The 14,630-nt window shown below is 43.1% G+C and overlaps 1 protein-coding gene and 1 long non-coding RNA gene across 9 annotated transcripts in view; one reads left to right on the top strand and one right to left on the bottom strand.

The window, feature by feature from the left end:
* Window positions 1-14,630, top strand: part of LOC140627031 (uncharacterized) — a 33,462-nt gene that overhangs the window by 15,997 nt on the left and 2,835 nt on the right. The window contains exons 3-4 of one of the 3 annotated variants that reach the window (XR_012025998.1): window positions 5,017-5,099; window positions 7,452-12,769. This is a non-coding gene — a long non-coding RNA (uncharacterized lncRNA). The other 2 variants (XR_012025999.1, XR_012025997.1) reach the window with 2 other exon arrangements.
* The window catches only part of SLC30A10 (solute carrier family 30 member 10), a 41,616-nt gene continuing 35,561 nt past the window's right edge, over window positions 8,576-14,630 (bottom strand). For all 6 annotated transcript variants that reach the window (XM_072815020.1, XM_072815024.1, XM_072815023.1 and 3 more), the window contains exon 4: window positions 8,576-13,773. In XM_072815020.1, the coding sequence (XP_072671121.1) occupies window positions 13,274-13,773 (500 nt within the window). In that variant the 3' untranslated portion in view covers window positions 8,576-13,273. The remainder of the gene's footprint in view (window positions 13,774-14,630) is intronic.

The following is a 14,630-nucleotide window of genomic DNA, read 5'->3' as shown; positions in this document are numbered from 1 at the left end:
GGCCCCTGTCAGACACACCAGGGATGTACAGTTTCAAGGCCACAGTTAATTTTCCTCCTTTGCTTTTCTTTCCTAAGACATCCTTGCAAGCAGCTCTAATTCTGCTCTGTCAACTGTTTCTTTTTTCTCTTTCTAATACCTAGCTCCCCCTTTTCCCAAATTATCTCCACTGGAGTTGACATAAACTTTGCACGTTCTAGCATCCAGATTCTCCCCAGACATTGAGAAGGCACGCAGAAGTAAAACTCCTTATGTTAGGATTTAATGAAATGAAAACTTCAATAAAGTGTATATCTAACATACTTAGAGATGCTCATAAAAAGAGCACTAGAGGAAGAGAAAGAAAGAGAGAGAGACAGAAGGGAAAGAAGGAAGGAAGAATGAATCACAACTAAACTGCAAGACATGACTTGCTTCCCGGGGCCTGGATAAGATCACCATGAGGTGTGGTTATTTTCCTAAGGAATAGCACATCAAAAACATTTTAAAAATCCAGAGATTTTGCTTTCCCAGCACCCGGCAGTTCCTAATGCAAGCCCTCTTTTGTGACAAAACAGTTCTGAATTCTAATGAACAACTATTAGATAAGAGATTAATGAAGAGTCACCCCCACATCTCAGTATCAATAACCAGGGCTTCATAGTAGTCATGATCTAGTAGTCTGATCCACTGAGCTTTACCCTCTGTCTTATAGCAAACGTTTTTGTTTCCGAAGACCACTATACCTTTTCCCCAGCTGCCTCTTTTCCTTCCATGTTGTGATATCTCAGGTCCAACAGGCTGAAGAGAATTCAATCGCTAATGCTGTAAAGAAAGGAATTATTAGTGGTCAGATCATGTTGTATAGACTTGGCCTTTGAGGAGACTGGCTTGGGCATGCTGGCGGGGGTGTGTCTCTAGAAGAAGTATTGACTTGCACCATATTTAAGCCAACGAGTTGTAATTACACACATATTGTGTGTCTATCCTTGCACGGATTCTGAAGTAGGGAATAGTTCAGGGCAATGAAAAGGGCCAGGCACTGGAGCCAAAGTGGCTTAAAATCCACTCTCACCACAGCTGAATTGAGTGAATCATTTTAACTCTCTTGAGCCTTATTCTCCTTGCTACTAAAGGAGTGAACTGATTTTGCAGTTTTGCGAAGATTGCACGAGATCAATCAAGTACAAGTCAAGTATCTGGCATGTAGAAGTGTTGAGCCAGTGTTGTTATTATTAAGATACAATCCATGTTCTCAAGGAACATACTATTTATTTGAAGAGATGAGACACGTAATCAAATCTTAGGTGGGGTAGTAGGAACAGTAAGTATTACTGGAATTCAGAACTGAGCAAAATATTTGTGAAACATGTACTATCTTAAATAACTTTTCTCTGATATTATTAAATACCATATACTCATTATTAAATATTATGAGGGGGTGCAAAAAGTAGAAACATTTTAATGACATTAATTCTAAATTTACACACACATGTAATACCCATAAAATAGTAGAGTAATGCCAGTGGAACTTAAAGTCCACATGATTTTCTAAAGGAAGCAAAATTTCTTAATAGGAGTACAGATTTTACAGTCATGATGGAATGCTATGTAGCTGTTAATAAAAACAGAGTAGATTTTTATGTCCTGACTTGGAAAGACAGTGAGAATATATTGCTAACCGAAAAAAGCAAGTTGAAGAACAAAACATATAGTGTGAAGACTTATTTTGTTAAGAACGTTTTCCTTGGAGATTTAAAATGATCTCAAATCCTTTATATGTATCTGTACTTTTTTTTGCTTTATTACCATCTAATAATTTTTGAAAATGTTCTAAAGCAGAAAGAATAAATTCAGTCTTCACAATGGAGAACTCTTGGCCAAAGTTTTTTGGGGGGAGGGGAAAGAAGCTGGCTGTGGTCAAAGTAAACACCAGATGGTGCCCTTCATCGGTTTCTTTTTGAAAAACACATACTGTGGTCTGATAAGATAGCAACTGTCCAAAATGGCTAAAATAGATTCTAGAATCAGACAGTAGGTATCTTGGTTCATTTTCAAAATCAGACTGATTTTTGAAACTAATGTTTTTTTTTTTTCATCAAAACTAGCTTTCTAGGAGGAGTATAATGCATGCACCACTGTTTTAAACCAATTAGTGTGTGTATGTGTGTGGTTGTATGATTAAGCCTATTCATCATAAATCTAAATGCATTAGGATTAATGTACCCATGCAGAGTAGCTAAATAGTATGTAGATGTGATCTCCATTATAATTAGAAAAATTCCATAAATCCTGTATTACCCCCTAAAAAAAAAAAAAAAAAAAAAAGGGAAGTGAGGAAGAAGGAAGAACAAGAGACATCAAGAGTCCCAAAGTAGTGGCACCTGGGTGGCTCAGTGGTTAAGCATCTGCCTTCAGCTCAGGTCATGATCGTGGAGACCTGGGATCGAGTCCCACATCAGGCTCCCTGCATGGAGCCTGCTTCTCCCTCTGCCTGTGTCTCAGCCTCTCTCTTTGTGTCTCTTATGAATAAATAAATAAAATCTTAAAAAAAAAAACCCAAAGTAGCAAAGGACACTATCTTATCAAATGAGCAATGGGCCTCAGAACCTCTGTTTCAGCTGTTATGACCTGCAGTGGATGCGGGTGTGGCAGCCCAAGCCCAGGCGTTGTCCAGAGGAGATAGGAGATCTGCTCCCCCAAACCCTGTTGACTCTTGGAAACCACAGATATCTTGCCAGTGCATTCTTTGCATGGAAGTCTTGAGCGTGAATTGTAATCTGTACAATGGAGTCTCATTTGAATGTTGGTGTCAAAGACCGAAAATACCTGCTTGATAGACTGCGAGGTGAGAGGTGATCTACATTTCACCATTTATACTCATTCATTCATTCATTCATTCACTTATTCATTCATTCATTCAGCAAACATTTATTGACAGTTGACAGATACCTGGGTGTCTGGATAATAGTCTGGCCACTCACAAGTTGCAATACCACACACACATTCGCCAGACTCTTTAATCCTTCTTATTTGACACCGTCACAGTGGTGGTGGTGACAGTGGTGGTGACTGCGGTGACATGAGAATATTTTCTATGAACACCTACAAACAACTAAGGCATCTGCAGGTCTTCTAATCATGGCATTTAAAGTTATGGTATTAAAAGATATTATTAATTAATGATTAATTATTATGATTAAAAAATCATATTTAAAGATATTTTTAAAAGATTTTTTTAATAGTCCCATGACACAATGAAATAAAATAAGGCAAAATGAGAGTGCATTTGACTCATGTTCTAAATTGAGCCAGTCATGGAGGCAGTATACAGAGGGACTCACCCAAAAATAGCTAACATTTTAACATCACTGACTCTGCCAGGAACTTGCATGATTTCACTTAATTTTCACAACACCCCAGCAGTAGGTATCCTACCTCAGGTAGAAGGTGTGAGGGATACTGATGTTCCAAGAGATGAAGGAACTGCTCAGGGTCAAACAGCTTTTAGGTAGCCTCTTAATCAAGACTTAAATGCTCACAGCCTTCTTCATTAAAACACACAAATAGGGGCACCCGGGTGGTTCAGTGGTTGAGCATCTGCCTTCGGCTCAGGGTGAGATCCCAGGGTCCTCGGATCGAGTCCCACATGGGGCTCCCCACAGGGAGCCTGCTTCTCCCTCTGCCTGTGTCTCTGCCTTTCTCTCTGCATCTCTCATGAATAAATAAATATTTTTTTAAGAAAACGCACAAATATATTAAGTATGGAAAATATGAGAAAGAGACAAAGACCTCTTGACATCTGGAAACTGATACTTAGAGCCCAGCACTGGTGTTGCTAGGACTGCCTTGGAACTCACAGCTGAGCCAGGGTGTTCTCCTGTGGAGAACTATACAAATATAACATTGTGTGTCAACTATACTTCAATGAGAAAGAAAGAAAAGAAGAAAGAAAGAAGAAAGAAAAGAAAGAAAGAAAGAAAGAAAGAAAGAAAGAAAGAAAGAAAGAAAGAAAGAAAGAAAGAAAGAAAGAAAAGAAAAGAAAAGAAAAAAGAAAACAGACAAGAGGCCACTCTGTGCTCTTGTCTAAGTGCAGATCAAAACAAAAACACACTCTGCTAAGCACACCCCCTCGTCCTGCACACTATGAGTGACTGCTGCTTTTTTTTAAAAAAAAAACAATTAACGTGTGACCCTTGATTTATCCTTTCTACCTAATAGATAGGATTTATTGAGATACCCAGTCATACAGAGAACAGATTGGTGGCCGCCAGAGGCAGAGGTTTGGGGATGGATGAAATAGGGAAAAGGAGTCAAAGGGTAAAAATTGTCCAGCTATAAAATAAATGAGCCCTCAGGATCCAGTGCACAACACAGTGAGTGTCATTAATAATACTATATCGGGGATCCCTGGGTGGCGCAGCGGTTTGGCACCTGCCTTTGGCCCAGGGCACGATCCTGGAGTCCCACGATCGAGTCCTGCATTGGGCTCCCTGCGTGGAGCCTGCTTCTCCCTCTGCCTGTGTCTCTGCCTCTCTCTCTCTGTCTCTCATGAATAAATAAGTAAAATCTTTAAAAAAAAAAAAAGACCCAGTCATGGAATTATTACCATTGGGGTAATATTGGCAGCACCCCATTCAGGACAAAGCCCCATTTCCTTGAGTCTTCCCCCAATCACCTAACCAGCCCAAAGGCTGTACTAGGTCCCAGTGAACACCCCCTTTGAAGCACTGCACGGTCCCCGGGGTGTACAGTGTCCCCTCTGCATCGAGCATACACCCCCCATGTTCAGCCACAGACGTGTCCCTGGTGGTCTCCGGCTGGAGGTCAGGGACAGAAATGGATGTTCACACAGATTCACCTGAAGCCCTCACTGCCTCTGACCTTTGAACCCTGGACCCAGTGATCCTGCAGCAGTAGGATACTGTTAGGGTCCTTTGGGATTGAGCCCTGGTGTTGATAATGAAGCCCTTCAGCACTGAATCTATTTTATTTTCCTGGGAATAAGATGTCTGGGATTTTTGGTCATGTCCTCAGGTCTGTGTTATTCTCCGGCGATGTCGGGCGATGTGGCCTCCTCCCTCAAGGACTTTCAAATCTACCTGGCTACGGACACTCAGGTTGGTCTACACTATACATTTTTGGCATTTCCATTGTGAGTAGTGAGTTAAAATAAGAATAAAGCCACTCGAAACCTTACCTATGAAAGTGGGCATTTTAGGGCACCCGGGTGGCTCAGTGGTTGAGCATCTGCCTTTGGCTTGAGTCACGATCCTCAGGTCCTGGGATCGAGTCCTTCATCGGGCTCCCTGCATGGAACCTGCTTCTCCCTCTGCCTGTGTCTCTGCCTCTCTTTCTCTCTGTGTCGCTCATGAATAAATAAATAAAATCTCACACTCACACACACACACACACACACACACACACAAATAAAGTGGGCATTTTAAAGATCTAGCATTCCTTGAGCATGTTCAGCTCCAGGCCCTGTGCTGAGCCTCCGACGGGCAGTCTCCTGTCCCCCTCACAGCAATCTCGAGAGCCAGGAATTAGGATATTCCCCAGTTTTACAGATGGCAACACAGGCCTCGAGAACTTATTTTATTCACAGCATGTAGTCTTCCTAAGGTCAAGCAGCTCATCAGTGGTAGAGCCAGGATTTACCAGCAGGCCAACCTGGAAGCCACGATGCTCAAACTTCAGGCTATACTTCACAGGATACGTTACTTTGTGTAACAAAATCTCCCCATAAAGCTCTTTTCTGTAGCACAGGTTTAGTGGTACAATGGGCCAAATCACGTCTCCCCACTCAGGCCGTACCCTGCTTTGCAAGTCTAGCTATAAAGCAAGCACCAAGCATCACTCCTTCCAGAAGTGACACTCCAAATACCTCTGAACGTCAGGTGACAGCCACAAACTCACCGCGCTCAGCATGACTTTCTTTAGGTCCCAGCTTTCTGAGCAGGTGCCAGGCCTGGTTATTACCACTCCCACTGCAAGCCCGCGTCCACGCGGCCACTCTGAGAATGCTCCCCACTGCCCAGGTTGCAAGCAAAACACCACCAGCCCCCAGGTATAAACCCCGTGCCAGTTGCCCTCTTGCACCCGCAAGCCTAAAAGAACCAGTGCGGCGTGCCAGATGGTTTTGCTCTATGTTGGAGCTCACTGTCACCGCGAGGCCACGTTGGTGGTCATGCGGTGATACTATGAGCCAACAGAGGCCTCCCCCGCTTTTGCTTTACAAAAAAAGATGGGAAAGATCGTGGCTCTGCTTCTGGGCACAGGGTAGGCCCGTTTCCGAGTGGGCTCCTGAATCAGGACACCGGGCATGTAGGGCTGCGGCCTGTCATCCACAGGAAATCACCTCCCGGGCACGGGGCATACTAACAGAAAAGGAGGAAACTGGCCAGAGAGAGAGACAGACAGACAGACAGAGACAGAGAGAAAGCAGAAAGGAAGTAACGTGGTGGGTGTAATTGCAAACTGGAAAAAGTAAAAATGACTTTGGAGCACACAAGGACCAGGTATGATTTCACCCCCAACTCACGCACCACTCTATTTTACATCCTCTGCTGTTCTAACTTCTTTGGGTTTCTATGTGCTTCTCATCTGCTGGGGAAGATAAGGCTGGGGCGTGCAGGTGGGAGGCCCCAGTGACAGGCCAACTCGGTCCTTCCAGGACAGTTGACAGGGACCTTGGAGGTGGCTGGTGGGCAGGCTCCCACCAGATGTGAGATGATCAAGCCGAACCTGAGAGTCGGGGACAAGACTGGAGAAGCAGGGACTGACATGGAGTCCTTGAAGTGGACTTTAGTGCAGCCCAGTGACTGGGGAGACCCAGGATGAGCTGGAGGCAGCGTTACGCATGGCAGCAGGGTCGAGGCAGAAACGCACCCAGGAAGGCTGATCAGGGGACTGGGAGAAACTGCCCAGGAATCTGGAGGAGTGAGGACACTCCCCCCACCCCAGGGACATGCACAGCAAGTGCTCAGCCACAGCTGGGGGCGCTCAGGATTCCGGGCAGGACAGGAGACAGCTGATGCTCCAACACTGACCAACAAAGCACCAGAGCAGGGTGGGGAAGCCTCTGGATGAAACCGTTCCCTGTGAATAGGTAGTCCTGGCTTTTCCCCCATCTGCACCCCGCTCCCCACCAAAGCTCTGGGGCCAGCTGCCTAAAGAAGGACGTCCAAGCCTTCAGGCTGGGTTGTCCTTTCCACCTCTCTCCACCCACTGACCTACTCCAAGGCCAATTCCAAATGCCAGATCTTCTGTGAAGCCTTTCCTCCTCGTCTTCACTCGCGTTGATTGTACCACTGTGTCATGCCAATTCGCCTTAAATGCTGCTTAATTGACAAAATGGAATTACCGAGATGGGAGGAAGCAGGATAAGAACAGGAAAAATGTGAATGCCAGGTTGAAAGCATAAGATAACAAAATCACTTGACATTTAACTCTGCTCTCCTGTCTCCTAGGACTCCTACAACAGCCCCACAAGGAAGGGAGCACAGGCCATCATTATTAAAAAAAAAAAAAAAAAAAAAAAAAACCTGAAGCTCAATGCTGTTAAATGATTTATCCGAATCCTGTAACTGTTAACACCAAGAGTTGAACCTATTCGTTCATTCATGTGTGTATTCATTCATTCGTTTGATAAATATTTATTGGTGCCAGGTCCTGTGTCACTGTTCCCAGCACGAGATGGGGGCTGAAGAACACAGCTGTGGATCATACACAGACTTATTCTAGTGGAAGAGACAGGAAATAAGTGAGTGAATGTGTGACATGATGTTCCAAAGTCACAGTGCTGTGAAGAAACAGCACGCAGGAAGGAGACCCAGAGGAGGCAGGTTCCCCACTAGATGGAGTAGTCTGACATCCTGGACTCTGAGCCCCCAGCTGAGTCCTCTGTTCCATCCTGCAGACTCATTGCTGACAGAAGGGGACAGTCATGAAATGTGAAGCTCTGTTCTTGTCCTGATGCAGCCCAGGGCTTGGGAGGTGTGCCTCTGAGCCCCCAGACCCATTCAGCACAAGATCCTCCACCCCTACCCCCAGGCTGAGAGTGGGCCTCCTTAAACTCCCACAGAGCCGGACTGCCTTACTTAGCTTCCAGGGCAGGCTATTAGCTTCCTGGAGGCCAGAACCACTTGCACAGTTTCTAGTAAGTGTATGCTGGCTATCAGTTGATTGGTTGATTCGGTTAAAAACAGTTGGAAGAACTGAAGACTGTGATCCCCTTAAAATCTATAGGACTTCTCCAAAATAAGCCTAGCCTCTCCACCGTTCCCTAAATGCCAGGAGCTCCCCTTCTGCACAAACCCCCTTGGGCAGCCCTAGGCCACACAAGCCCCACTAGAAACCCAGGTCAGTCCAGGCTACAGAAAGTAGTCAGCTGGGTCAGTTTGGGACATTTGTGCCAAGATGGGCCTGTGACACTGCAGGTGGGGAAGAGTGGCAGAGGGGCACAGAGAAGACGGGAGCGAAATAGAGATGGAGACAAGCCCCACAGCAGTGGAAAACCGATCTGAAGCATTACTGAGTAATAAAATGACTAGAGTAAGAGACAAAGACAAAATGAGTTCAACTCTCTCGCGTATCCATCTGATTTCCACAAACACCTCAGTCATGTGATGTGTGTGTGGTGTTTTTTTTTTATTTATTTATTTTACAGCACCATTGAACAACTTTCACTGTTACAGGTATGCAAATGTGCACACATTACTGGGGGCATTTCACATGCAATTAGTAATGAGTTATTTAAACTTTGTATCTTAAAGTTTTAGTAGTTCCCACAAATGTGACAATTAAACTTTGGCAAAATCGCCTGTGAGGACGAGAGGAAGACTTGAAGCAACAGAACTCCATCATAATACTGTAACATAACTTCAGACCTCCTGGAAGGAAGAGCTCACCTTCCAGAAATCATCGTCCTCCCTGGATTATTCCCACCAGAATTCACAACAGGTTCATCGTCTCATGGCCTGGCTTTGTACCAAGAGGAGACAGTTGATCCATCCAGCAATGTTCAAGAAAGTTCCACGTAAACAAAAAGGTCCAGAATAAAACACTTGAAAAGAGAAGCTCCTGAACATGACACATCGCATTAGCTAAACTCCAAATTCCTAACATTTAGATTACGGTGAGGATTGGGGTCCGAGGCAATTTCCATTGGAGCAGCTTAGTTTCTTGATGCAATACTTTCATTCCTACCCACGGCGACTCATGTGCAAACACACTCAGAAGCACAAACAGGTAACAACTTAGCAGGTGAACAGCAGAGCTATAGAAAAGGCATATTCATGATTCAGTCTAAATTCAAAACGTAAATCAGGTCACATTTCCTCTTTTTTTTTTTTTCTAACACAGTCCTTTTCTGCAGTCTTCAATTGCAAGAGTGTAAAGATACATTTAAAAGCGAGAAATGTAAAAAAAAGAAAAAGAAAAAGAAAAAAAAAGCGAGAAATGTCTCTTGACCTCCTGGAAAAAAAACGGTACGATTTGGCAAAGGGTTAAGGTAACCACAGACAATTCCAGAATTCGTTTTAGCATCTGAACTTGTCCTTGGCACCAAGATGAGGGGCTTATCTGGAACCAAAAGAAGAAACACCATCATGTTTAAAACTGGTGGAGAATTAAATACTTGAGCCCCAGGAATCAATCCTCCTGGAATCTTTTGGTCTCATTTTTTAGTGAATTCATCAGACCGAGGACATTCGTGAGTTGAAGGGGTCACGACATGACAGTGAGAGCAAATGCTTTTCATCTCATTCGCTGTTATACTGACTCATCTGCATAATCCGATTTGTAAAGCCTTTGCTGCCCCCACAAAATTATATCATTTCTTTAAATGTCCAAAGTTCCTAAGTAGAGATGACTGTCATTTTGATGAACGGTTTGATCTCTGCTTTAAAAATATTTTTTGAAGAGTGAATTGTGCAGAACTGATTCTATTAAAATGATTACCGGGCTCTGGAGGGACTTTTACCAACAATAATTCTCAACTACTCTTAGGATAAGTCAGTGGCTCAGAAATAGAGGCCAATTTGCCCTCAGAGGACTGGTGGCAATGTCTGGGGACATTTTTGGTTGTCACAACTCATGAGTGTGCATCTAAGTGAGCAGAGGCCAGGGATCCTGCCAAACATCCTACAATGCACAGGACGGCCCCACACAACAAGGAATTAATCCAGTTGAAAATGTCAATAATGCTGAGAAAGCATAACAAAGACTCTTACTGCCTACAGGGCAGCTGCCTTATTATAATCCCAAATCCACCTCAGTGATTTCTTTGATCTTGAAAGCACTCTATCCTACTGAACTTTGGAGTTCCTGATTTACCCCCACTAGGGTTTGGCCAGCTGGTGGCAAAAAGGAAAAAAAGTAACCAATACAGAGAATATTTTTAATTCTTCCTCAAACAATGTCTCCCTATTTTATTGATACTTTAGCAAAAATTAGAGGGACAATATATCTATTGTCCCAAATATCATGGGACATTTTGGCCCATGAGACATGGGCCAAATGTCATGAAAAAAAAACCCTAATCTCTATTTTCACAACCAAAGTTGATATTTGGAAGATAAAGCAGACACAGTGCTTCCCAGAGCCTGTGCTGAAATAATGTGGAAAGGACTCTTTCTATCGAGATAGGAGGACAGAGGGCAGCAGCAAGGGCCATTCTCTATGTCCTCCAGGTTAGGGCTCAGGATGGCTGGTCCCGACCTGACACACAGAGGTTGCCCTCAACTTTTAAAAAGTTATTTTCATTCCCTTAAAAAAAGACAGAAACTCGGAGTTCGTAAAGCCACTGTTCATCAGGCCTACTGCCACCAGGCAAGGCTGACTCAAAGAGGGAAAGAAAAGTCTGCTTTTCCTTGGGAGAATTAAAATGCAAGACAACTAAAGGGAGAGCAAAACCCAAGTAAAGGGATGCATGGGTGGCTCAGCAGTTGAGCATCTACCTTGGATTCAGGGCGTGTTCCTGAGGTTCTGGGATCAGGTCCCACATCAGGCTCCCGGCAGGGAGCCTGCTTCTCCCTCTCCCTGTGTCTCTCTCTCTCTCTCTCTGTGTATGTCTCTCATGAATAAATAAGTAAAATCTTTAAAAAAAAAAAATAAAAATACCATACTGCAGGCATCACAGCACCAAAGAGGACAAAAGAAACCACCTAACCCCACAGAAAAATATTGCACTTAATTAGCTTGTTGGAACACATTAAACGCACTCAAACTGTCTTCAAAAGGGATTATTTCACATTAGCTGTATGTGAATTAGTGTCCATCAAGCAACTTTTCTGAGGTCAATTTAGTTATACTGGAATTAAGTGCCTTTTCCTTTCCTAAAAAGAAACTTCAGAGACTTACAGAACATTATTTAGATGCAAACTAGCGTGTGTTTCTTTAGCCAGCTGCACAGACACTATAAACTTATTATCTTCCCCTTTTAATAAAAGCAGAACGATGTGAAATCAGATTAGACCTTCAAATTTGGAAGTGAGGGACAGATTTCTTCTTTGGTTCCAGTCAAGACACCTCAACCAACATCTGTCTAGAATTTGGTTCACTCATCACAGGGTGAGCTTCAAAGAGATTCTCCCGTTTTTGTTTTTGCTTTGTTTTTGTGAGTACATGCTGTACTTTTCGTATTAAATATAAAAATAAAAATGCTGTCTTATAGTTTACCCCTCACTTGGCCATACAGACTAGTCCAATAAACTCCTAGGACTAAAAATGGGATTTACCTAATTCATGGCAAATTTAAAAACAGATTCTAAAATTTCAAGGAATGAAAAAAATTCCTATCCTACTGATCACAGCTGCTTACTTATTTCAGCCTTAGAGTGAACACAAAGACATTTTTTAAATGGTATTAGTGCTGCAAAACGTGCGTCCTTTTTCCATTAACAACCCAGCATTTCTGTTGACTATTGTTTAGATTCTAAATAGGACCCAGTGCCTGCAACCTGAGAGATGATCATTGTCAATTTTGCAACCCATCAAGGAAGACTCTAGTTCTCTATGAGGGCATCTCCCATTACTCAGACCTATTTTGAAACTGTTCTGATTAAAATTCTGCTGCCTCAACTTGTTCGATATGTGACAGGTGGTTCTCCACTACTAATCCATTAGTATGTCGATTATGGATCCAAATCAAATTATAATAAATTTATTTGAAATTGGTAACATGGGTCAGAGTGGAAAAGGAAGTAAAGGAAATTGGAAGCTCCTCAAAATGCATTAAAAGGCAGCAATTAAATTAATTCTCATTTTTCCCTACACATACACTTCTCCAACAAGTTACTGGTTGGCAACTATAATAAATACTTCAAAATATGTCTAGGGAAAGAAAAGTCAATCTAGCAGGAATGAATACTCAGGGCCATATATGCTTCTCTCCTAGGGATACCCATTTTCTCCTGGTAAATGCTACATATATTAATGTGATCATGGAAAAGAAGACCCAAGGGAAATTTGGACAAATAAACTGTTAAGCAATAAATGAGAACGATCCCAACTGGACTGGTTCTGCAATATTAGTATTGCATCATACTTTAGGAAGTGCAAATATTCCCACACTTCCAAGTGAAAAAGAAAAGTATTTTATGCATGAAACACTTGAAGCACCCTATAGCTGTAGTTCATTTCACAGCGGAAAGTAAACACTCGTTTTCTCTCCACCTCACAAAATGAAGAGGTAGTCAGAAAGCATTTTCTTCCTCTCTTCCCCCAATAAACTCCACTTCCTCTAATGTTCTGAGAATATTTTCTACTTTAATGGGTATTCATTTTACATGTATTCGAAAATGAGTCAAGGAAAAAAAAACTTCCACAGTGACGGGACTGTCCAACTTTTTCCTCTTTTATGATCCTGATAATGGAATGGGGGGGGGGGGAAGCTATCATGGCTTTTAGGCTTTTTCAGTGTACTGGGCTATGAGCTCACCTGAGAGTCAGCTACAAGTTCCAATCACTTTAAAACAAGAACCACTTTGAATCCTGTGTCCACCACCACGGGGTCCCAGCCCTCAATGTCCCCGACACGTATGCGAGTGCAGGTTGCTTCTTAAAATAAATGCTCAAACTAAAACAGCCAGTTTGTTGAAGAGCAGCATGAGACCCCCAGCACGACCTAAAGGGGTTCTCAGGCACAGAGGAATTAACAGACACATGCAATTAACATCCCAAACAACACAGAGCGTGCGCACCACGATTTTGATCAGTGCCTAGAGCCCACAGAGGTCTTTCCAGAAACCAGAGCGCCTCGTCTATACAGTCTGTGTATGCGGGGACCAGATTAAAAATGCGTGCTGTTGACATAATGTGGGTCCTCCTGACTTTTGCTGGGGGCTTGTCCATGCTCACTCAGACAGCTGTCCAACGATACTTCAATAGCCACTTCTGTTGTTTCTCGCCTCCTGAGGCCATCACTTGGGTACGTGTCCAGAGGGGGACAGCCGTTGTGCTCCGCACAGCCATTGACGTGGGCCAGAGGCAGGGCCCCGGGGGGGCAGCACAGCTGCTTCTCACAGCCCTTGGAGATGCAGGGGGAGCTGCAGAGCAACAGCAAGTCCTTCTGCTCCACGGGGTCCTTCAAGTCCACTTGCTCAAACTGGATGGTCACGTTGTGGATTCCCACACTGTGGAAGATCTCTCGAATTTTCCTACTGGCGTCCTGATAGTCCCTGTCCTTCTGATACTTGATGTGCAGGGTGGCGATGATCTTTCCGCTTATAAGTTCCCAGATGTGCACTTCATGTACACTGCTAATCCCGGGCACGGCCGAGAGTTTACTCACTACAACGAGGGAGAGCGAACAATTAGCTAAGGCTACTGGAAACAAGGTACCTCTATGGGAGGGACATGGTCCCTGAAGGCATTCTCAATGATGGATTTACAACAATGGGAAGAAAAAGAGCTGTACCGATCTGGGGACATGTTTCCATACTCTTCTTTCTCCTCTCCGAGTCCCTATACCACCCATCATGAACCCATAAAGAACAATCCAAGAAAATAACTTTAACAACACCCCTCAAAATTTCCAAGGTTGTTGAGTTTACAAGGGAAGACACCCAGGGTGTGTCAGGAGTATAAAGTAGGATGCCGATTTGAAAGAAGAGAACTTGGCAACGAGGCCCAAAAACTTTCACCTGTGTGTCTAGTACTAGGAAGTTAACCTAAAAGGAAATACCCAAAGATTCATGTACAAAAATGGTTTGAGCAATGTTCTTTGTATTAACGAAAAAAAAAATGGAAATAAGGAAATAGCTAAATCAATTATATAAAAGAATATGACAGCCATTAATAAGTAAGTTGCATATTTCAGGATATGAGAAAAGGCACAGAAGGTATCTTTAAGTGAAAAAGCAAATAGTTTTACTGTATATACAGCACGATTTTTTTCTTTTTTTAAAACAAGCATCAGTGTATACACACACACACACACACACACATTTTATACAGATAAAGCTTTGTCTTACTGATGGATTGATTCAAAATTAAAAGTGGTAATTTCTGGGTGACAGGATTATGAGAGATTTCCTTTTTTAATTTAAGTCTTCTATATTTTCCATAGTTTCTCAAATGAGCATGTATTTAGAGAGATGATGTTGAATGATGATTATGAGCAAAGACCCTGTAGCCAATTAGAGTTT

This window comes from Canis lupus, chromosome 38 (assembly GCF_048164855.1).
Source record: "Canis lupus baileyi chromosome 38, mCanLup2.hap1, whole genome shotgun sequence".
NCBI classification, from domain to species: domain Eukaryota; kingdom Metazoa; phylum Chordata; class Mammalia; order Carnivora; family Canidae; genus Canis; species Canis lupus.
The sequence above is the reverse complement of the archived record's forward strand: the minus strand, read 5'-3'. Positions and strand labels throughout refer to the sequence as shown.